Below are 25,168 nucleotides of genomic sequence, written 5' to 3'. Positions count from 1 at the left end.
TCAAGGAGCTGTTTGAAATTTTAACTGTACTACACTCAGGAAAAGGAAAAAGAAAAAGAAAAAAGGAGTCAGCTTTGAGAATGAAGCTACGTTACAAGTTAAAGTTGGAGGGTTTTTAGTGTGTCTGTCACACTTTTGTTGGCGGCCTAGAATACTGTTGTACAATGGTTTATCTACCTTTTTTATTACAATATAATTTACTTAAACTTTCCGTTAACAAAACAATTCTGGTACTACAGACCAGTGGTGTCAGAATAGGCTTAGTGCCTCCTTGTTTGTGTTTGTTTTGTTTTAATTGCATGAGCACTCTAGATGGTAAAGTTTTCAGAGTTCATTTTATGCAGGGCCATTCTCAGTCCTCAATGTACTCCCACAGATCTTTTTCATAGCCTTCATGCACATGCTGTAACAAAACCCTTCGTCGACTCTCACAGTATCTGTAATCAAAGAGAAAAAAAAAACTTGTTGTCAGCCTCTAATAATAAAAAAAGAGGCATTTACTTATTTTTAAGGCATCCCTATAGTTTATCCAGACTCAGAACCAAGCACCTATTTTTAATTTTAATAGGCACATGTTCAGGTCTAGATGTACGGACACATCAAACTGCTTCTAATATTAAAATAGTATTTTCTGAAAGCCATTATTCCATGGGAATTAATTTTAAAGCAATAAAGTATTACAAGTTCTGATGGACCTTAGAAATAATTCAGTCCCACAGTTCTGCAGATAAACAGGTTCAGAAACAATTTCATGGGTTCTTTATTCACGTCCTTAGAAATCTTTGTTAACTGTAAAAGTACTATGAACACATTATAGTAGCTAAAATTGGCTAAGGGAAGGGAAGATATTGGTTAGGACTAAATCTCCAAGTCTTCCAAACTCCCCAAGTTTCCTACTACTTTCAAAAGACACTAGCATTTGTCACTTTGGGAGAAAGAGCTTCATGTTGAGAAATCAAACATTTTGCATCTCTATCTTAAGAGACGGCACATCTTGAAAAATCAACTCCTAGGACAAGTATCTCCTTAGAGAGATATATATACACACAAAAAATCTAATAAAAACTCTAAAAAGTAAGTTCCCATAGCTCATTTGTGAATAGCCATGACCCATACATAGGATTCCAGGCTAAGACCAACATCCAATTCTCACTCTCATCCTAAAAGCCACTTGGTCTTTCTGGGTTCTTTCTTCCTTGCAAGGTACCAACTAAATAATTGAACAGAAGCAGAATTACCCAGTAGAATAAGTGGTTGAATTCCTCCTCTATGTATGCTTCACCAGTACTACTACCTGCAATTTAGTGCCCAACGGACAGAAGCAATTTGTGAGAAACATGGCAGCAGCTCAGTTGTGGTGGATATGCTAAACCTAGTTTCACTATCACTGAACTTGACCACTAAGGCACACTAGACCATCACTGGCAGAAAGTTTTATTCAATAGCTTAAAAAAAAATTACCTGTACTTGTCTTGTACTTTCTGCTTTATATCCTGCAGAGAATCTTGGGAAATATCTCGTTCAAGGTAGCCCGAGAGCACCTCTGTGGCATTCTCTAGATCTGCCTGGTTATTCTGTAAGAAGAATAAAAGTAAATTTTGGCTTCAAAATAAAGCTAAAAGATTAAACCATTTTCACTGTTTTGTTGACTACAGACTGCTCTCAACACTGATTCCATAACTTTCATAGGTGGCTTAACTGCACCTGTAAAGCTCTAGGGCTTTCATCTCTAATAACTTGTTTGTTCTTTTCCAGAACAATTTTTAAATGTTAAAAGAATTAAAGATTTCACCCATTACTTTTGGAAGAATACTGAAGACCACTTGAAAGGATTTAAAATGTCTCTTGGAATTTTCTCATTCTGAGAGCTGCTCTTTGCTAAAAACTCAAAGGGAAACGAGAAAAAATAGAAACCTATTATTGCTTACATCTGGCTATACTTATTTCTTGTAAGAGAACACTGTACAGAAGATTCAAATTGTATCATCCTTTACTATGATGGCTAGTTCTGTACCGGTTACCCAAATGAAGTCCCATCTGCTAGTCAGGCTTATTGTCTAGTCATATATAGATATCCATGTTTTATGCATCAATTTTAAATGAGCATCTTTACTTGAGAAAACCTTACTGCTAAAAGCTGGCTTTTTAGTCATTACTTCTCCACTAAAGACAACCATAACCACCACATTAATTTCTAATATTGCAGGGTTAGTTTAGCCTGAATAAAGGTTTCTATTGAGAACTTACCATGTTCCAGGTGCTATATAGCAATTAACACAAATTGTCTCACTTAAACACAAATTGTCTCACTTAAACCTCCTAACAACCTAGAAAGGTATTATCCTCACTTTAAAATGGAGAAATAAGAGGTTAAGTAATTTGCTCCAAATTAACAGACCTAAAATACAATAAAGAAAAGATTAAAATCTAGGGCTGACTCCAGAATCTGCGTACCTAATCACTAGCTGGCTAAACAACATCAATCTGAATATAGTTTAGGACAGAAATAGAAATTTCTTGTATCTTTGTAATAAATACATTCGTCTATCTACATTTTCTGAATAAACAAGAACCCTGAAAACTCTGTATCTTATATATGAAAGATCAGGTAGTCCTATGATACAAGGTGGGCTTTTTCCTCACCCAGAACTACTCCTACCTCAAAGATAATGGACTGGTTATTCTTTTTGAGGTAGAAAGCGAAGACATAAGTGTACATGAGTGTGGCACGACACTGGCAGAGGACATCAACTGCTTTCTTCAGGAACTGCACCTCAATCCAGGACATGTTGTGCTGTTGCATCTCCTCCATTTTCTGTTTCACCTGAGCATATAGTTTGTGCTCAAAGCGCAGACTCTGCATGTGGTTCATATAGCGATTACAGTAGAACAGGTACCTCTGCAGGGCTGCCCTAGATCGCTGTCCCATTAAGAAAAATTGGGTGATATAATTATAACACGTAAACTGTACACAAAAGCTGATTATCAAATTAAAACCACAATGAGGTATCACTTCACACCTGTTAGAATGGTTTTTATCAAAAAGATGAAAGGTAAGTCTTGGCAAAGATAAAGAAAGAAGCAAACTCTTGATACATTGTTATGGGAGTGTAACTTAGTAGAGCCATTATGGAAAATGGTATGGGGAGGTTCCTCAAAAAACTGAAAACTACCACAGAATTCAGCAATACCACTACTGTGTATATATGAAAAGGAACTGAAATCAGTATGTCAAAGGGATCTCTGTACTCTCACATTCACCACAGCATTATTCACAATAGCCAACACATGGAATCCACCTAAGTGTCCATCAATGGATGAAGAGAGAAAGAAAACGTCATACATGTACACACACACAGGAGTACTCAGCCTCAAAAAAGGAATTCTGTTATTTGTGACAACATGGATGAATCCGGAGAACATTACACTAAGTGAAATAAGCCAGGCACAGAAAAGAAATACTACATGATCTCGCTTATACGTAGAAACTAAAAAAGTTGAACTCATAGACATACAGAGTATAATGATGGTTACCAGAGGCTTAGGGGGATAAAGGGGTAGGAAGGGAGGGAATGGGGAGTTGGTGACCAAACAGTTTCAGATAGACTGGATGAACAAGTTTTGAGATTTATTGCATAGCAGGGTGAATACAGTCAATAATAATATATATTTCAAAAGAAGTATCATTTCAAATGTCTCACCATAAAAACGCTAAGGCAAGGCAATACAATAATTAGTGTGATTTAATCATTCCATTGTTTACATTTCAAGACATTCCATTGTACTCCATAGATATGTATAATTATGATTTGTCCATTAAAAATATTAACAATTTAAAAAGCTGATTTACTGATGAAACAGTACTGTGATCTAGGCTAAAATCAGGAATAGACATCTATTGCTACTTTTGTTATTTAATACTCTTGAAAAATGTCCTATTAATTGTACTTTCTAATTCCAGTATGCACAAGCCACACGTGACTACTTAAAATTCAATTTAAGAAACTAAAAATTCAGTTCCTCATTGCTCAATAATCACACGTGGTTAGTGACTACCAAATTAGACACTGGTGATAAAGAACATTTACAGCATTACAAAAATGTTCCATTGGATGGCACTGTTCTACAGTATGCAACAAGATGTAAAACAAGCAAAAAGCAGAGATATTTTTATGTAACTCCTGATACAATAGAAAGTATAATCAATTAAGTATTCTGGGTTCCCCCCAACCACAGAATCTGAATTTGATCAAGTTTCTTGAATTAATCACCCGTTGCAGAAAATACAGGGATAGAAGAACCTATTAAATGACACCATGCAGTTGCAACCAGCAAAATCCATAATGTAGGAAACTCTACAGGACAACATGATCTAGTTTCTTCAACAAAGAAAAAAAAGCAAGGAGGGGGGAAGAGAAGGAACAACAGGTAGAGGAGACTCAAGAGATATCAATTAAATCCAAACTGTGGACCTATGTGGATCCCAATTTGAACCACTATAAAAGAAAATTTAAGAAAGGCCGGGTGCGGTGGTTCAAGGTTGTCATCCCAGCACTTAGGGAGGTTGAGGTGGGTGGACTGCCTAAACTCAGGAGTTTGAGCCAGCCTGGGCAACAACACGGTGAAACCCTGTATCTACTAAAATACAAAAAATCAGCTGGGCGTGGTGGCATGTCCCTGTAATTCCAGCTACTTGGGAGGTTGAGGCAAGAAAATTGCTAGAACCCGGGAGGTGGAGGTTGCAATGAGCCAAGATCGCGCCACTGCACTCCAGCCTTGGTGACAGAATGAGACTTCACCTCTAAGAAAAAAAAAAACAGCAAAATTTAAGATAATTGGGGATATCTGAACAGACAGTTGATACCAACAGAGTATTGCTTTAAAACAATTCTGTTGGCCGGGCGCGGTGGCTCAAGCCTGTAATCCCAGCACTTTGGGAGGCCGAGACGGGCGGATCACGAGGTCAGGAGATCGAGACCATTCTGGCTAACACGGTGAAACCCCGTCTCTACTAAATACTACAAAAAACTAGCCGGGCGACGTGGCGGCGCCTGTAGTCCCAGCTACTCGGGAGGCTGAGGCAGGAGAATGGCGTGAACCCGGGAGGCGGAGCTTGCAGTGAGCTGAGTGAGATCCAGCCACTGCACTCCAGCCTGGGCGACAGAGCAAGACTCCGTCTCAAAAAAAAAAAACAAAAAAAAACAAAAAAACAATTCTGTTTAGCTGACCATTGAACAATACAGGATTAAACTGTGAGTCCACTTATATGTGGATTTTTTTCAATAAATATATTGAAATTTTTTTTTGGAGGTTTGCAACAATTTGAAAACACTTGCGGACAAACCAAAATTAAGAAAAAGAGTTGTCATGAATGCATAAAACATATGTAGTCTATCTTATCATTTACTAACATAAAATATACATAAATCTATTAATAAAAAGTTGAGATCTATCAAAACTTATGCACACAAACTCTTACAGACTGTATATGGTACCATTCACAGTTGAGAGAAATGTAAACAAACGTAAAGATGCACATGGTACTCCGGAAAGGACTGTCAGTGCTATCAGAAAACCCCAACAGAACATCATGGAAGTCTGGAAGGAGTGCACCACTGAAGACGTCATCATTGTTATAAAAAAAACGATGGTATCATCAAGCCTGAAACAATAAACTCCTGGTAGAGAAAACTGTGTCCAGATGTTGCCCATGACTTCACAGGATCTACAACAAAGCCTATCAAGGAAATCATGAAAGAGACTGTGGATATGGCCAAAAAAAAAAAAAAAAAAGGTGGGAGGTGAGGGGTTAGCTAACAGACACCACACCAGAGGAATTAAAAGACCACTTGATGGACATGAGCTGCTTCCAAACCAGTGCCAGATAATGAGGAAGAAGACGCTAAAGAAGCAGTGTCAGGAAATAAATTGACATTAGACCATTCGGCAGAAGGGTTCTGATTACTTAAGACTGCTTTGGATTTCTTTTATGAATGGACCCTTCTATTATACCAGCATTGAAACTAAAGCAAATGGAAGGAAGATTGTTACCATACAGAAACATTTTTAGAGAAACGAAAATGCAAAACAGATAAGGTTTTTCTCTAAAGTTACACCAAGTGTGCCTACATCTCCTGAATCCCGTTCAACTTCCTCTACCTCTGCCACTTGAGATAGCAAAACCAAGCCCTCCTGTATTTTCCTCCTTAGCCTACTCAACATGAAGACCTTTATGATGATCCACTTTATTTTTTTTTTTTTTGAGATGGAGTCTTGCTCTGTAGCCCAGGCTAGAGTGCAACGGCGCGACCTCGGTTCACTGCAACCTCCGCCTCCTGGGTTCAAGCAATTCTCCTGCCTCAGCTTCCCGAGTAGCTGGTATTACAGGCGCCTGCTACCACGCCCAGCTAAATTTTGTATTTTTAGTAGAGATAGGGTTTCACCATGTTGGCCAGGCTGGTCTCAAACTGCCGACCTCAGGCGATCTGCCCGACTCAGCCTCCCAAAGTGTTCCGGTTACAGGCGTGAGCCACCAAGCCCAGCTGATCCACTTCTACTTAATAAAAAGTAAACATTTTCTCTTCTTCACAATATTTTAACATAAGTTTTTCCTAGCATACTTCATTGTTAAGAACACAGTATAGGCCAGGCACAGTGGCTCACGCCTGTAAACCCAGCACTTTGGGAGGCCGAGGAGGGTGGATCACCTGAGGTCAGGAGTTCGAGACCAGCCTGACCAACATGGTGAAACCCCGTCTCTACTAAAAATACAAAAAAATTAGCCAGGCGTGGTGGTGCATGCCTGTAATCCCAGCTATTCAGAAGGCTGAGGCAGGAGAAGCGCTTGAACCCAGGAGGTAGAGGTTGCAGTGAGCCGAGATCTGCCACTGCACTCCAGCCTGAGTAACAAGAGTGAAGCTCCAGCTCCAAAAAAAAAAAAAAAAAAAGCACACAGTATAAAAAAGCATGTAACATACAAAACAGTGTTAATTGACTGTTACCGGTAAGGCTTCTGATCAACAGTAGGCTATTAAAACAGGTAAGTTTTGGGAAAATCAAAAGTGGTATGTAGATTTTCCATTGTGGGGGTAGGACGGATTAGTGTCCCTAACCCCTGCATTGTTCAAGAGTCAACTGTAATGGTATTACAGTTATGTAAAAAGAGTCTGTCTTTAGAGATACATAAAATATATTGTTATCAAAGTAACAATGTATCTACTTTAGATTTTGTATTATTACACTGTAAAAATTATTCATATAAGGCCTCTACCATTATACCATAAATCTCTAGAGGGAATAGACTTTTAAAAAGGTAAACTATTTCCAATACCTGATTTGCAGAAAACGATTAATAAATGCTTACTAAATGCAACCACTATACTATCAAAGGGGTTCTTAACACACACACGTTCTTTTCCTTTATCCTTACCTCCTCTTTCTCTCCCATGTTTTAAAGCCTACGTAACAGATACTACTTGGCCCTGTGGTTGGTCCCTTGCTTAGATATACTAATTCTGAGCCACATAATTAGCTAACCACATGATCCAGCATTATACAACAACAAAACACTTCAAAAAACCAACGCAAGTTGGGGGTGGTGGTGCACACCTCAAGTTGCCTCTAGTTCCTGCTAATGGGGAGGTTGAAGCAGGAGGATCACTTGGGCCCAGGAGTTTAAGGCTACAGTGAGCTATGATTATGCCAACACACTCCAGGCTGAGTTACAGAGCCAGACCCTCACCTCAAGGAAAAAACAAAACAAAACCACAGCCATGTTATTTCAAGAGAGTCAGGTAGGTATCAAACCAATGCTTATGAACAGGAAAATTATGCCAATCTGAAAATATGTGGAAAATCTACTTGGCATTTTATCTTCCCCTAAAGTACTAATATTTTCAAGCCTGTCAAATTCCCCCAAATGAAATGAAAACCCTCTCTTACCATATTGACATGTATGATGCTATGGGACTTGATTTAATCTAAGAATTCTGAAACTGCTTCTCAGTAAAATTCAACATGAAAAAAGAAAACCCATACACCACTGCTAATAAGATTTTTTTTTGGAGACAGGGTCTTGCTCTGTTGCTCAGGCTAGAGTGCAGTCGCACAACCATGGCACACTGAAGTCTTAACTTCCCAGGCTCAAGTGATCCTCCCACCTCAGCCAGCATGTACTACCACACCTGGCTAATTTTTAATAAATTTTTTGTAGAGACAGGGTCTCAGTTGTTGCCCAGTCTGATCTCAAACTCCCGTGCTCAATCTTCTCGCCTCAGCATCCCAAAGTGCTAGGACTGCAGGCGTGAGCCACTGAGCCTGATCAACACAAATTCTCCAATCAAATGTCAGAATCTGGAATGAGAAATGCAATCAGTGACCTGAAAACAGTATGGGGAGCAGGGAAAAGCCTACAAACTTGACTGCTTAGAATAGGGGTATGTGAACTCTGGCCTGCATGACAAATCCAGCTGCCACCTGTCTTTGTAAATAAAACTGTTTCGCTTTCTTTGTTGTTTTTTGTTCTGATATAGGGTCTCTGTCATCCAGGCTGAAGAGTGGTGGCCTGATCATGGCTCACTGCAGCCTGGAACTCCTGAGCTCAAGCAATCCTCCCACCTCAGCTCCTAAATAGCTGAGGCACACACGAGCATGCATGGCTAATTTAAAAACCCTTTTTTTTTTGTAGAGATGAGGGGGGTCTCAATATGTTGCTCAGGCTGGTCTTGAACTCCTGGCCTCAAGTGATCCTTGGCCTTGGCCTCCCAAAGCACTAAGATTACAGGTTTGAGCCATCATGCCCAGCCAGTAAATAAAATTTACTCGGAACAGTTATACCTATTCATTTAAGTCTATGGCTGCTTTAGCATTGTAAGGGCAGAGGCAGAGTTGAGCAGTCACAACAGAAATTATGTAGTATGCAAAGCTAAAAATATATACCATCTGATTCTTCGCAGACAAAGTTCGCTGACCCTAGTCTAGAGGACAAGGAGATTCAAATATCCACCACTGTCAGCACTGCGGTGCAATATAATGAATCAACAGTTTTCTATAACACAGGTACATCTTTTGCAGGGCAGTCAAGGTACCATGGAGGATCTTTTGAATATGTGTCAACCTTCTAGTAATTGTTCAGACTACAACTCCCAGTAAATGCTAGGCCAGAGCCTGGGAGTAGGGAAAGATGAGGAGGCCAGACAGGCATGCAATGGGTGATCCTTTCAGGGAGGCGTGGCTCCCAATCAGTCAGTCAACCAACCAACCAACCAACCAACCAATGGAGTGATAGGAAATCTTTTCTTGTACTACCACAGTTACAGAAGATTCTAGTTTAGTCCAACAGATGTGAATAGAAAAATAATCCATTTTAGTATCTAGAATCTAAACATTAGACTCTGGCTCAAAAGCTATGCACATAACCCACCCTCCCTATAGATCTCAGAAAGGGATTCTACCGGCATCCAAATAAAGACCAGGTGAGGTCAAGGATAACCTACATATATTTTCTTTCTTGATAAACAGCATATCTGTCTAGCTAACTTTATCAGGTTAATGGAGGGGAAAAAGGTGATAAGAACATATATCCATAATACATTCTGGGCAAATCAAGTAATGCATCATAAAAATTAATGTTGGAAATATAGAAATATATAGAAAGTGGGATATGACTTAAGGGACATCATTTAAGAAAGAAAAGAAAATTGGTGGGAGAGTAAGTTATCTCATGACATTTAACAGTACACTAATAATACATTTTTAAAACCCCAACAACAGTATCTACCAAATTAACATATACTTCAGTTTCACTGATTTTGTGGCTCTCTGGGTTTGGCTGTAGAGCTGTGCAAGAGCATAAGAGTTTATAGCTGGTTTTTGTTTATATATATTTAAATAATATCATAATAAATATAATATAAACCAATATTGGAATTTGTAGAGATTTTTTCCCCTGTAAATGGACCCAAACATTGTGAAGGTCTGTGAAACATCATTTATAATTATAAAATATAATTTCCCAGTCATTTTATTATTTATTTATTTAGTGATAGAGTCTCACTCTGGAGTACAGTGGCAAAATCTTGGCTCACTGCAACCTCCACCTCCTGGGTTCAAGTGATTCTCTAGCCTCAGCCTCCTGAGTAGCTGGGATTACAAGTGCAAGCCACCATGCCCAACTAATTTTTGTATTTTTAGTAGAGACAGGGTTTCACCATGTTGGCCAGGCTGGTCTGGAACTCCTGACCTCAGGTGATCCACCTGCCTCGGCCTCCCAAAGTGTGGGGATTACAGGTGTGAGCCACCAAGCCCAGCTGAATTTCCTGGTCTTTTTAAAAAGGGAGAGACAAAACTTTCACTTCTAACAATATGACTAGGTTACATATATATTCACTTCTATGTATGATATTTTTATTAGAAATACATTTTGAAGATATGTTAACAAGTAAAACAATAAAAAACAAACCATGTTTTAGATTGTATCCTGGTTAGGAAAACCATTTGAAAAGAGTATTTCTGGGATAACTGGGGAATTTCAATATGGAATGGGCGAATGTAGGAACTATTAAATTCCAGGGTTCTACAATTATGATAAAATCACCAGACTGAAAGGGATGAAAAGTGCTTTAGAATCTAATCCACACCTAGTGTTTGGATTCCTTCTATAATGGTGGGTCATTTCCCTATCTAGCAATAGGGAATTTCTCAGCTCCTGAGACACTCCATTCCAAATCAGCTCACCGATAATCATCAGAGCTTCTTGATGAACAAAAAGGTTTAAAAAAACCTTAAGGAAGATATTGCCTATAAATAGCACCAGGATCATTTAACAAATGCTGTTCACTACTGTTCTTCTTGGGGTAGGAGGGATCTTTGAACAAGACTCTACCAAAAGCTAAAATGTACTATGTGACTACACTAATGAAAAGAAAATAAACTTACTCTAAGTAAGAATGTTCTTGATAAATATTTTGGATAAGATTCCCTTTCTAAATGTAAATAGATATCCAATATTTACTGGAATATCTGGAATATCCAAGATTTACTGGAATGTCTTTCAGAATTGAAAACTTCTACTCAACTATTCCCTCAGCCGGGCGCAGTAGCTCAAGTCTGCAATCTCAGCACTTTGGGAGGCCGAGGCCAGTGGATCACGAGGTCAGGAGTTCGAGACTAGCCTGACTACTAAAAATACAAAAATTAGCAGGGTGTGGTGGCACGTGCCTGTAATCCCAGCTACTCAGGAGGCCGAGGCAGGAGAATCACTTGAACCCAGGAGGCGGAGGTTGCAGTGAGCTGAGATTGCGCCACTACACTCTAGCCTGGGCAACAGAGCGAGACACCGTCTCAAAAAAAAAGGAAAAAAAAATTATTCTCTAATGAATATGAATATATAATGTGCATTCTTAGTCAACTATTACCCTGTAATACATATACTTACCTCCTGTGCATCTCTTGCTGCCTTTGCATCATCCTCATTATAGCGGTTACAGTTGTACCTTCAAGTAAATAAAGAGGATTTCATAAAGAAAAAAAAATCAATGAAAAGGAAAAAAAAAAAATTCCCAGAATTTTAACCTGGATTTACAGATTATCTAACACCAACGTTGTCTTTTATAACAGAGAAACTGAGATGTTAAAACACCCAGGGTTCTACTGCTACGACAGAATTAGCAGGCTGAAAGGAACTGTTCTAACCCTATCTAGTGTTTGAATCCTCTATAATAAATTAGTTCTTTATCCAGTGATAGGAAATTCCCCACCTCCTGAGGCAGTCCATTTCAAATCAACTCACCTATCATTATTAGAAAACACTATCCTTCTAGAACCTTTGACTCTTGTCTGAATTCCTAATGCAACTTTTTGAGAAACAGACAAACTTTTCTCTTGGGCCATCTGTTACTTAAGCCAAATATTTCTATTTTTCCAGGATTATTTACCTTATCTGCTCTTTTATAAACCACAGAGAACCAACAGTTGACAACCTACCAGGTAATAGATGCTGTGCTATGTGCTTTGCTATTACAGTTTTTCAGAGTCATTTAAAACTGCATGATATACAGAACGGTGGGAAGTGGGAAACATACCCAGAGAGGTCAAGACTTGCACTTCCCCTGGAGTGGTTACTATACCCCAGTTATGGGAGCAGCTATTTCTTGAGTGCTTACTATATACCATGCACTTGGCTAAGGACTTTAAATGTATTAACACATTTAATCCCTTAAACATTTTATGAAATATGCATTATTTTCTTCATTGAGAAGATGAAGAATAGAATTTAGAGAGGATGGGAAACATACTTAAGAGTATGACAGAGTTAAGACAGAGTTTCAGAGCTTAAACTTTTGCCTGTCACCCAATGGAGGCTTATGCCCTTAACCAGTGAGAAAACTGCTCATATGCTGTGTAAGATTCTTTTTTTTGAGACAGAGTTTCGCTCTTGTTGCCCAGGCTGGAGTGCAATGGGGCGATCTTGGCTCACCGCAACCTCCACCTCCTGAGTTCAAGCGATTCTCCTGCCTGAGCCTCCCAAGTAGCTGGGATTACAGGCATGTGCCACCACGCCTGGCTAATTTTGTATTTTTAATAGAGACGGGGTTTCTCCATGTTGGTCAGGCTGGTCTCGAACTCCCGACCTCAGGTGATCCACCCACCTTGGCCTCCCAAAGTGCTGGGATTACAGGTGTGAGCCACCGCGCCTGGCCCAAGATTCTTATATTAGTTCAAGTAAGCCATCAATAAAATGAGGAAAGCAGTATGTTTGTGTGTGTGTGTGTGTGTGTGTGTGTATGTCTGCATATACTTACAACAGTAATCACATACTATGTATTTATTTAGCTTGTAAGTTAGATGGTGATATCTATGACGTAAAAATGTTATTCATAATACATGGCACATACCTATGTAAATACATTCTTCCCTTAATTTCCCCAACCTACCAGGCAGATCCATGTGGTTCCCACGGGCCAAGACACACCCAGCAAAACTCTGCTTTACAATTCTGGTTACGACAGACCATGTGATTACAACCACCATCCTTCTCAATTGTGACATGGCATTTGGGACATTCCTATGAAAAGAAACTATAAAGTTGGTGTCAATGCTACACTAGGTGGCATTACTAACATTAAAGAAAAGCCAGTTCTAGATTTGGTTTTTAAACATCTTATTTATTGTGGTTAATACACATAAAGCACTTAGAACAGTGTTGAACACTTAAGCACTATTTAAAGTGAGCTGTTACCATTATTACCACTGGCTTTTAAGACGTACAATTTAAGGACTTGTTTTTTTAAACTTAGAGTCTCACTACGTTGCCCAGGTTGTAGTGCAGTGGCTATTCAGAGGCCCAATCATAGCTCACTAAAGCCTTGAACTTCTGGAGTCAAGTGATCTTCCCACCTCAGCCTTCCTAGGATTTTTTTTTTTTTTTTTTTTTTTTTTGAGACGGAGTCTGGCTCTGTCTCCCGGGCTGGAGTGCAGTGGCGGGATCTCAGCTCACTGCAAGCTCCGCCTCCCAGGTTTACGCCATTCTCCTGCCTCAGCCTCTGGAGTAGCTGGGACTACAGGCGCCCGCCACCTCGCCTGGCTAGTTTTTTGTATTTTTTAGTAGAGACGGGGTTTCACCGGGTTAGCCAGGATGGTCTCGATCTCCTGACCTCGTGATCGCCCGTCTCGGCCTCCCAAAGTGCTGGGATTACAGGCTTGAGCCACCGCGCCCGGCCAGGATTTCTTTTTAAGCAGAGTTGAGAGACAAAAACATTTTAAGTATTTAGTAATAATAGTATTATGGGAGATAAAAGCATTCTATTCATATAAATATACTATACTCTCTAGTGTCATCTAGAAATAATGGAGTACTTCCCATACCCCATGCACTGTTGTCAGTGTTTTATATGTATCAACTAATAATTTCTTATAGTGGTGCTATTCCTATTTCCATTTGTCAGATTAATAAACTAAGGGAGAAAGAAATTATAAAGAAGCTAGTCCAAGGTCACATAAGTCAAGTCAGGATCCAAATCCAAGCAATCTGACTTCACTGTCAGGTAACTAGGAAATCAGATCTTGATTGGTAAATTCATTTTGTGACTACTGGATTTTCCAAGTTTCTCCTGCCAAATATCCAGATTTTAAATTCTTTTCATTGTACTCCTTAACAAGTATGCTACAGAGATCATGTTAGATTATTTTTTTCCAAGTCCAAATCATTTTTTCTTTTTGAGACAGGGTCTCACTGCTGCCCAGGCTGGAGTGCAGCAGTGCAATCACGGCTCACTGCAGGTTTGACCTCAAGGGCTCAAGTCATCCTCCCACCTCAGTCTCCCAAGTAATGGGACTACAGGCACATGCCACCATGCTCGGCTAATTTTTGAATTTTTTGATGAGGTGGCTCAAGCAATCTGCCCACCTCGGCCTCCCAAAGTGTTGGGATTACAGGTGTGAGCCACTGACCTGGCCTCATAACATATTCTTGGTTGCTAGTAAGCCAAAATTACCTCTCTGTAGACCTATGGTTTTTTCGTTCTTGCATCTGTGATTGAGGTTTGTAACTCCCCCAAGGAGGGCACATCACCCACTATATTAGTATTTGCACAATTTGGCCTTCTTTGTGGAATTGACTATGCTGCCCATCAACGATAGCAATTTAAAATAGGCCAATATAGCATTTTTTAAAATTATATATTTCAAATCAAATTTTTGAAATCACCCACATAAGAAATTTTACATTTTTCCAAACAAGCAAATTTCAGGCATAAAATGTTTCATTCTAAATTTCTTGGTTATAATTAACCAAATAGTATTACACTTCCAAAACGTTAGGATATCACTGACAATATGCAAATCTGTTTAGGGAGCTAATAATCTTAAAAGCTTCTAAAACCTCAAGAGAAAAACTCTTCGGTTTTCTCTCAAAAATACTAAGCAGTTAAATTTGCTTTACAAATTGCCATTCTTCCTTGGTAATCTATAATCTAAACTAAGCCAAATATATTCAAGCCTGTACTCCCTATTTTAAACATCTTCGGGGCTTACGAGTAGGAATTTCTCTAAATGTAGAAAAAAGGCGACCATTTAAACAATTTAGTGAAAATATAATTGCCTTATTCTAAATATAAGTTTTTCAGAGCATATTAAAGAATTCTGGAACTTTAAGGAACATTTCTTGTGGGAAAATCTTCCATTTTCAAAAAAAGAATGGTGGGTTAAGAATTTATTTTAATAACAAAAGAAGTAACTACTTTCTGATATTACAGTAAGGTTTTCTTTGATTGACGTGAGTTATGCTTATCGTGATGGTTTTGGAGGGAACAAAAAAAATATTTCTACCATATAGTCCTTAAAGAATTAGGCATTTGTTTTATGTGGCAAGATTCACTGTTTCACTACTTTCCGGGAGATAGAAATGTATATTTATGTTTTATCTGTAAGTATGTAAGATGTATACTTAAACACACACAGATAACCTGTGTTGGCCTTCACTGTTTACGTACTTCTTACTCTCATTGTCCTGTGATGAGTGAGTGAACAGTTCAAAGATAACTTTATATACTATGAGTCAAACAACTCGGCATTCTTTAAAGCATCATCTTTACATTTACAAAATAATAGTAAAAATGAATAGCCCATGAACCACCCTACCATTCATTACCCAAGTCACTCACTATGTGGACAGGATAGGACTGAATTACATAAAGGATGGATAATACAACTTTGTATTGAAAGACTAGCTGGGTACACGGCTGGCATTCAAATGCTTGCTCATTATATTAGTGATTGAGGAGAAGGGTACTCAAGACTTAAACACTTGTAAGACATTTGTCTGGGGTTAATAAAGTGGCTTGTGGTCATAAAGAGATTGAATTTTGAAACTAGTATCAAGAGCAATATACTTCAAAAAAAAATTAGGAACAAAAATGTAAATCAGCCTAATAGAACCAAGCTAGGCGGAGTAAACTCCAATACATTCGTATACTAAACAGCAGCCAAGCACAAATCCCACACTTGAAAAATTATCAGTTTTTTTCTCTATAGAACACTAATTTTTTTCCAGTAGAAGAAACCTAAGGCAGAGAACTGTGGATACTGTAGTACAGTACTCAATACTCTAAAATAAACTCAAAGACAAAAAGGAAATAACAGGCAAGCATTCTGGAAGAAAAAAAAAAAAAAAGCCTCAATGAAGAAAAAGATGAAATGAAGCCTGTAAGTAGGTCACCTTATTGCTTTTGCTAATGCCAAAACACCAACCCTTATCATTTTCATTACCAAGAATTACTGAAGGAAAACACTAACCTTTGTGTTGGCTGCAATCCAATTGGAGGTTTCACTGTCATCGTCGCACTTTTTAATCCATTTCTTTAACCACTGTTTGAAAACAACAATTGTTAGAATACAACAAAAGACTTTAAAAAATAGCAAATTACTTTAGCACTTAACTATAGTCAAGCTTAAATGTAAAAGCCAATGAATAAGATTATCACTAGGCTCACATCTTCTTAAGCCAGGGAAATCACATAGCTATAATGTCCAGTATATATAAAATCAACCAAAGCAGGATTTTCTTTGGCAGAAGCTGAGTGGGGAACCTAGAGCTTGAAAAGAAGCCCAACTACAAGGTGTGTATTCCCCTAATTACAAAGCCTGACAAAAAGGTGCCTCAGCCATGGTTATCCTAGTAATAATCAGGAGCTGACTTGACTTATATTAAGGAATCACCTCTGAATACATGCAATAATCATCCGAAATTAAAAGCGTTAAAAAAAAAAACAACCTACCAATAGATAGATAAAATCATCAGCTATGATTTTCAGTCACTAAGTCTTAGAAGTGTGTCATTACATTATTTAAAAATGGAAATGTCGGCCGGGCGTGGTGGCTCAAGCCTGTAATCCCAGCACTTTGGGAGGCCGAGACGGGCGAATCATGAGGTCAGGAGATCGAGACCATCCTGGCTAACACGGTGAAACCCTGTCTCTACTAAAAATTACAAAAAACTAGCCGGTCGTGGTGGCGGGCACCTGTAGTCCCAGCTACTCAGGAGGCTGAGGCAGGAGAATGGCGTGAACCCGGGAGGCGGAGCTTGCAGTGAGCTGAGATCTGGCCACTGCACTCCAGCCTGGGCGACAGAGCAAGACTCCGTCTCAAAAAAAATAAAAAATAAAAAAAATAAAAATAAAAATGGAAATGTCAGACAAACTCACCTTACATTTAACAGGATCATGCCAATTTTCTCCACAGTTAAAGCTGTTAAGTGATACAAAGAGTTAACAGAATTAAGGCCTACCTATAGTAAGTAAGTAAATAAGCCAATCATTTCATGCCTTATAGTTCCACACTCACTAGTTTCTAGTGACTGGCAAATACAAGGAGAGAATCCATGTCTGCTTTACAGTTAATTACCTAGAATTTAGTATTAGAACTAAAACATAGTGGGTACTCAATATGTGTGAAATGAAGAATGACTATAAGCATGAAGACACGCTTTGATGACAATTTCATAATAATTGTTGCTAAGATGCCTCAGACTATATTGAGAAGTTTCAACCCATGCTTCATCAGTGTATTTTTAATCTTTTATTTAACACCCTAAATGAAGAATAAAAGGCTGACTTTGTAGGTTACTTATATAATTTAGTACTAATACACAGTAAACAATACATGGGAAGCAAATAGGTCACATCTTTGCATTATTTAAACAAAAGAACCTCAGCCCTGTAGAGGGAAATGGTACTGGGCAAGGTATTAAAAAAAAAAAGACTACTTACTAAACATGTATTAATCGGTAATTCACTTTTGTTTTCTAAGCTCATGACGTATACATTTGTAAAAGAAGGATAATTAACAAATACAAATGCTTAAGAAAAAAATAATAAAACGACAGATTAGCTAATTAAGCAATTTATGAATGGCAAAAAATCCTTTGCTAAAGAGAGAAACAAACTACTATTGATTTAAATCAGGTTAAGATAAATGGTTATTTCTGAAAAGAAAGATGGGGAATGGGAAGAAACATGGAACCAAGGAGCTTCAAATATATTTGTCATGTTTTATCTCTTAATGAAGAAAAACAAAATACTAATTTCGATTTAGCTGGATTGTAGCTACATAGGGTATTCACTGTTGTATTCTCTATACTTTGTTTGACATGTGTCATGCTAAAAATACATTGGAAAGTAGGTATTATCCACCTTTTCTCTAAAATAACAATGCATATTTAATCTTTATCATAACAGTATGTATTTTACACATATTCAATCTCTGTGAGCTTACCTGCTCTTTTTGGAAATATTTATTATTAATGATGTGTTATGTTTAATTCTATAGATGTTTGGAGGAAAAAAAGAAAGGTATGGCATACCAATAAAATATCTACCCCCCCATCCCCCCAAAAATTTCTGGTTGGCCATGGTGCTTCTTGCCAGTAATCCCAGCAGTCAGGGAGGGCCAAGGCAGGTGGATCACTTGAGGCCAGGAGTTCAAGACCAGCCTGGGCAACATGGTGAAATGCTGTCTCTAAAATAAATAAATAAATAAATAAATAAATAAATAAATAAATAAATAAGCAAGCAAGCAAGCCAGGCGTGGTGGCACACGCCTGTAATCCCAGCTACTCGGGGGGCACAAGAATCGCTAGAACCTGGGAAGCAAAGGTTACAGTGCGAGATAGTGCCACGTATTCCAGCCTGGGTGATGGAGTGAGACCCTCTCTCAAAACAAAACAAAACAAAAAATCTATTTGCTGGGTCTAGAGCCCCTTGGCTTGATGGGCTTCTTACTCCTCAAGACCCTCAAAGGAACAGAAAATCATCTGAAACTTCTAGCAGGATATAAATGTTAGTGTCCCACTAAAATGTGTATGTTAAAACTTAATAACCAATGTGACAGCATTAGGATGTGGAGCCTTTAGGAGGTGAATGGAATTGGCATCCTTAAAAAAAAAAAGGGGGGCCCAAAGAGCTGCCTTGTCCTTTCCACCATATGAGGACCCAGCAAGTAGGCAACATCTATGAACCAGAAAAGTGGGCCCTCACCAGACAACAAATCTTTTAGCACCTTGATCTTGGACTTCTCACCCTTAAGAACTGTAAGAAATAAATTTATGTTGTTTAGAAGCCACCCAGTTTATGGTCTTTTGTTATAACAGCCTGAACATTAAGACAGAAAATGGTACCAAGAAGTGAGGGTGCTGTTGTAACAAAACCAAAAATGTGAAAGCCGATTTGAAACTAGGTAATAAGTAGAGGCTGGAAGAGCTTGGAAATGCAAGCTAGAAAAAGCCTAGATCACTGTGAATGAACTGAACTGTTAAGGGTAATTCTGGTGAGGATTCAGAAAGACAGAAGTGTGGGGAATGCCTCAATCACAGAGAAAACCTAAATAAATGGCCATGAACAGAATGTTTTAGAAATAATGGACATTAAAGGCCATTATGATGAGGTCTCAGATGAAAATGAGGAACATGCTGTTAGAAACTAGAAGAAAGGCCATCCTTGCTATAAAGTGGCAAAGAAGTTGGCTGAATTGTTTGGGGAAGGTAGAGATATAAAACTGAGTATCTGGTTGAGGAAATTACCAAGCAAAGTGTTGAAGATGCAGCTTAGCTTTTCTTCAATGTTTATAGAAAATGCAAGAATAGATGAATGACCTAGAGATAAACTGTTAATCAAAACGAAGTAAGAAGTCAAAAATTTGAAAAATTTTCAGCCTATCCACTTTGGAAAAAACGAGAACACCCGTAAAGGAGCCTGAACTGATTAAGACATCCCCTAATATGTGGCACTGGAAACTTCCTGGCACTTCAAATCTAGAATTCAGAGGCTGAAGAGTATACTATAGAACTCCAAAAGCCCAAGTTACTAAGAAAGCTGGGCAAGAAGGGCCACAGGAAAACTCTCAGTTAAAAGGGAGACCATCAGCCGAATTTACCTGCACATTTCCTTTGCGTAAGTAAGGTTAAAATTTGGCAGAGTAAAGGAAAACGCATAGTCCCAAATCTACAACTTTGCTTCCCTTAAGTTACAGTGGAGCATACAGGAAGATATGATTAGAGTTGTATATTTTCTCCATAAAAAAAAATTCAAAAAAGTTAGATCAAGGAAAGAGGAAAAATTTTTTAAAACGTGACCTTTTCATACAATTCTCAAAGAGATATATACTATTTTAAACAAGTATCAAACATCTCCCTGCCTAAGGGAAACATTTGTTTTCTTCTGTTTTACTACCAAGAATAAACAGGAGAAATAAAAACGCTTTGTGCACTATTTCAATTTAGGAAACTACTTGCTTACCAAAATTGGCGCCCACATTTGCAGCGAACAGGTTTAGCATCAGGATATTGGACTTTAACAACATGGTGGCAATCTGGGGCAGGACACCACTTTAACAGTCGATTGCACTGAAATACAAGTTAGAAAATAAAAAATGACAGCTGGTTGGGCACAGTGGCTCACACCTATAATCCCAGAACTTAGGGAGGCCAAGGCGGGAGGACTGTTTGAGGTCAAGCACTCAAGACCAGCCCGGGTAACATAGCAAGACGTTGTCTCTACCTTAAAAAAAAAGATTTTAGCCAGTCATGGTAGTATGTGCCTATAGTCCCGACTACACAGGAGGCCGAGGCAAGAGGATCACTTGAACCCAGAAGGTAGAGGCTGCAGACAGCTGTGATCATCTGCTGCACTCCAGCCTGGGTGTCAGAATGAGGCCCTGCCTCAAAAAAAGGCAGCAAATTAAACTAGGTCATGATGCAAGATTTAATAGTACATCAAGCAATTATTTATATTGCTTCTCTGGTACAAGGGGAAAATGGGGGATGATGACACAAGCTTATGAAAACTTGCTGTGGTCTTCTATAGCAACATTTTCAGATGTACTGTTTTTTTTTTTGTTTTTTTTTTTTTTTAAGATGACTGATCCTTGAAGACTTGGTTTTATAAAATACATGAAACTTTAATTAAATATTACGCATGTCATCATTAAAAAGCACTAATTTATTTATAGTTCTATTTCAGGACAATTTTCAAAAGACACAAGAAAATCAGATAGACTCTTTATCAAGGAAGGTGCTTAGATGCTACAGAACAGTTCAAGATAGGCTAAAGGATATACATACAAATTCTCCCATAAAAAGCTCTTGTAAGAAAAAAAAAAAAAAACCCAGTTCCTAAACCACAGGCAGAGAGTGCATTTAGTTCCTCAGAAGGAAATATAACTTTTACAGTATTTTTATTATGAAACAAAACACTCTGCACCAGAATTCAGAAGTCCATTGACCATTTCAAATAATACATTATTTCTAAAATAGGCTGTTTCCAGGTTTAATCTCTAACAGAAACAATTACTTTTTAGAATTAGAAAACAAAGTTACACTGATGTTGTCATACAGGATCTGGTAAACTCCTCTGTAAAGAGCCAAGAGGGTAAAGAATTTTGGTTTTGCAGGCCAGAACAGCCTCCGTAGCAACTACTCAACTCTGCCACTGTAGCACAAAAGGAGTCATAGAACAAATGGACAAAGGCATGGTCCAATAAAGTATAGCATTCTTTATTAACAAGATTTGAGCAGAGAAATAGTAGGGTTAGAATCTCAAACATGGTTACAAACATGACACGATTAGTAATCTACTACAATTCTCTGCTATGGTAAAGAAAAATAAAGAAAGAATACACTAAAAGTGATTTTACTATCCAAGGTCAAGATATATGGAGAGATCTACTTACTGATTTCTCATACTCTTTTATTTTATTTTACTTTTTATTAAGAGGGAGTCTCGCTCTGACATCCGGGCTGGAGTGCAGTGGCGCGATCTCGGCTCACTGCAACCTCCGCCTAAGAGGTTCAGGTGATTCTCCTGCCTCAGCCTCCCAAGTAGCTGGAACTACAGGCTTGTGCCACTGCGCCCAGCTAATTTTTGTATTTTTAGAGGAGACGGGGTTTCACCATGTTGGCCAGGCTGGTCTTGAACCCCTGATCTCAGATGATCCACCCACCTCGGCCTCCCTTAGTGCTGGGATTACAGGCGTGAGCCACCACACCCGGCCTGTCACACTCTTTTGAGAATAAAGGTATTTTGGCATGCTTCAAAATATGGTAAAGATGTTTTTTTACTGTCAATAAATTATAATTTTTTAAAATAGTATTTCTATTAATAAACAGAATTCCTTCCTACAAGAAGGAAAACAAATCACTTACCTCTACAAAGCTATTTGTTATTAAATGCTGATACTTTAATTTAACTTTTGAATCTGTGATCAGGCGCCTGAAACCAAGAATAAAAATAGAATAAAAATAGATTAGAAAGTTTCCAGTCAAGAGTATTTTCCACATTTACAAAACGTAGTTTCAAAAGCTGTTTATGCTAATGGCTACAACATGTTTATGCCCTAAGCTGTAAATACTGAAATGCACACAGGCTATCAACAAATGTAACTGTACCGATCAAAACAATAATTTCAAAGTCTGTATAGTTTTATTTTCATAGACTTTTTTTTTCCATGGTTCTTATTTTTTAAATATTCTGCTTTTACCCAGTTTTTATTACAGCCTAATGACTTACCAACTAGAGCCAAGTTTAGGCACATTTCAGGGTCTTTTGACTCTGATATCATGCCTTAAACACAGCAATTCTCAGCACCTTCCTTCAGACACCCCACCCAAATCAGTATGTGAAATAAGACAGATATTGTTGACAGAAATGTTAAGAAATGGATCCAGGTTTTGTGACACCTAAAGCTCATATAATTTTAAGAGCCTTCTTCTTCTGAGAACTCTTGGAAATTAACCAGAAATGCTCATTGATTGCATCCTGGCCTCTTCTGAACACTCTATAATTCACAAGAATTTCCAGAACTCACAGGAGCCCACGTAGTGAGGAACCCTGAAGCTTAAGTTCATTTAATTCGATGGTAAATACTCCTGAGTGTATTACAAGAAAAAGAATTCCCACTGAGAAAGACAGGAAGAACATGCATGTAGCTCAACCCCACTAAAATATTTTAAATGAATCAGACAATCTGGCCTCATCTGACTCTTCTGAGCTTCACAGGCCTCTCTCCTTCCACAAGATCCCATCCTGTCCTGTGCCACTTTCAGTGCACTTCTATCACATTCCTATTCTTGTATTTCCTTCAAAACAGTTTAAGTACCACCCTTCATCAGAGGTTTTGCATAAGGCTGCCTCCCTTGGAAAGATAAGAATACTATAATGGGATGAATACTAAGATGGGAGAGCCTAGGTTTGAATGCCGGCCTCACAACTCACTAGCTATGAATTGAAGGTAAATTATTTGAACTTTCCATTCCTCAGGTTACTAATCTGTAAAACAGATACCAAAAATACGGTTGTGAGACTAGAATAGTGCCTGGCAGATAGTAAGCACTCAATAAATATTACACGCTATTACTATATTACTTCACTCAGTTACAATAAAGTATTACTCAAGGAAGTCTTTTCTGAGTTTCCACATTCATTTGGATATATAGATCCCCTCTCAATTCTCATGGTACCTTAAACATCTCCTTTATAGAAATTATCATAATTTTAATTAGACAGTTATCTGTATAATCATTTAATATTTGTCTTTCTCCTCCCAACCCCAAGAAAGGATACCCAGGTGTCCGGTACAGTGCCTGGACTGTAGAAAGTGTTCAATTAGTATTTTTTAAATGAGTAAATCTCCGTATTTCACAGAAGTGGAACCTGTGGTCTAAAAATAATTCGTGTGGTTCCTCAAAAAGTTAAACATAGTGGGCCGGGCGCGGTGGCTCACGCCTGTAATCCCAGCACTTTTGGAGGCCGAGACAGGCGGATCACGAGGTCAGGAGATTGAGACCATCCTGGCTAACATGGTGAAACCCCGTCTCTACTAAAAATACAAAAATTAGCCGGGCACGGTGGTGGGCGCCTGTAGTCTCAGCTACACGGGAGGCTGAGGCAGGAGAATGGTGTGAACCCGGGAGGCGGAGCTTGCAATGAGTGGAGATCGCGCCACTGCACTCCAGCCTGGGCGACAGAGCGAGACTCTGTCTCAAAAAAGGTGTTCAATGAAAAACTTGTACACAAATGTTCATATGTTCACATAACACATTTCCATAAAAAATGGAAATGTCCATATAATGGAACCATTATTCAGCAATGAAAATGAATAAAGTGTTGATTCATTATAAAACATGGATGAATCTTGAAAACATTAAAGAAGCCAATCACAAAAGGCAACATATTATATGATTCCATTTATATGAAATGTCCAGAGAGGGAGAAAGGAGTAGCAAATGACTGCTTAATAGATATAAGGTGATCAAAATAGTCTGCAATTAGGTCATGTTTCTAGAATAATATTATGTATATACTAAAAGCCACTGGATTATATACTTAAAAATATAGTTGCTGGCCAGGAGCAATTGCTCACGCCTGTAATCCTAGTACTTTGGGAGGCAGAAGTGGGCAGATCACTTGGGGTCAGGAGTTGAAAACCAGCCTGGCCAACATGGTGAAACCTCATCTCTACTAAAAATACAAAAAAATTAGTTGAGCATGGTGGCGGGCACCTGTAATCCCAGCTACTCAGGAGGCTGAGGCAGGACAATCACTTGAATCTAGGAGGCAGAGGTTGCAGTGAGCCGAGATCATGCCACTACTGCACTCCAGTCTGGGCAACAGAGAGAGATTCCATCTCAAAGAAACAAAAAACAAAAACCCATTGCTTCTTAAACAACACAGGTTTGAACTGCATGGGTCCACTTACAAATGAATATTTTTCAACCAAATGTGGATTGAAAATAGTTATTTGTGGGATGTGAAACCTGCATATATGGGTGGTCGAATTTTTGTATACATGGGTTCTGCTGGGCTGACATGAGCATGTGCAGATTTTGGTATATTCAGGGTGTAGGGTGTGGGTCCTGGAACCAATCCCCAGTACACTAAGGATGACTGTAATTAAAAGATCATGAGGTCAGGAGATCGAGACCATCCTGGCTAACACGGTGAAACCCCGTCTCTACTAAAAAATACAAAAAACTAGCCGGGCGAGGTGGCGGGCGCCTGTAGTCCCAGCTACTCGGGAGACTGAGGCAGGAGAATGGCGTGAACCCGGGAGGCGGAGCTTGCAGTGAGCTGAGATCCGGCCACCACACTCCAGCCTGGGCGACAGAGCGAGACTCCGTCTCAAA

At 38.7% G+C, this 25,168-nt stretch overlaps 1 protein-coding gene across 2 annotated transcripts in view; it reads right to left on the bottom strand.

Annotated features, from left to right (window-relative positions):
* Nucleotides 1–160: 160 nt before the first annotated feature.
* The window catches only part of ARIH1 (ariadne RBR E3 ubiquitin protein ligase 1), a 112,030-nt gene continuing 87,022 nt past the window's right edge, over nt 161–25,168 (bottom strand). For both annotated transcript variants that reach the window (XM_026455426.1, XM_026455428.2), the window contains 9 exons: nt 22,190–22,256; nt 20,286–20,392; nt 17,199–17,241; nt 16,291–16,362; nt 12,933–13,063; nt 11,435–11,492; nt 2,660–2,920; nt 1,462–1,574; nt 161–437 (listed from right to left, as the gene is read on the bottom strand). In XM_026455426.1, the coding sequence (XP_026311211.1) occupies nt 353–437; nt 1,462–1,574; nt 2,660–2,920; nt 11,435–11,492; nt 12,933–13,063; nt 16,291–16,362; nt 17,199–17,241; nt 20,286–20,392; nt 22,190–22,256 (937 nt within the window). In that variant the 3' untranslated portion in view covers nt 161–352. The remainder of the gene's footprint in view (nt 438–1,461; nt 1,575–2,659; nt 2,921–11,434; nt 11,493–12,932; nt 13,064–16,290; nt 16,363–17,198; nt 17,242–20,285; nt 20,393–22,189; nt 22,257–25,168) is intronic.

This window comes from Piliocolobus tephrosceles, chromosome 6, assembly GCF_002776525.5.
Source record: "Piliocolobus tephrosceles isolate RC106 chromosome 6, ASM277652v3, whole genome shotgun sequence".
Taxonomy (NCBI): Eukaryota; Metazoa; Chordata; class Mammalia; order Primates; family Cercopithecidae; genus Piliocolobus; species Piliocolobus tephrosceles.
Note: the sequence above shows the minus strand (reverse complement) of the source record. Positions and strands in the feature narration are given on the sequence as shown.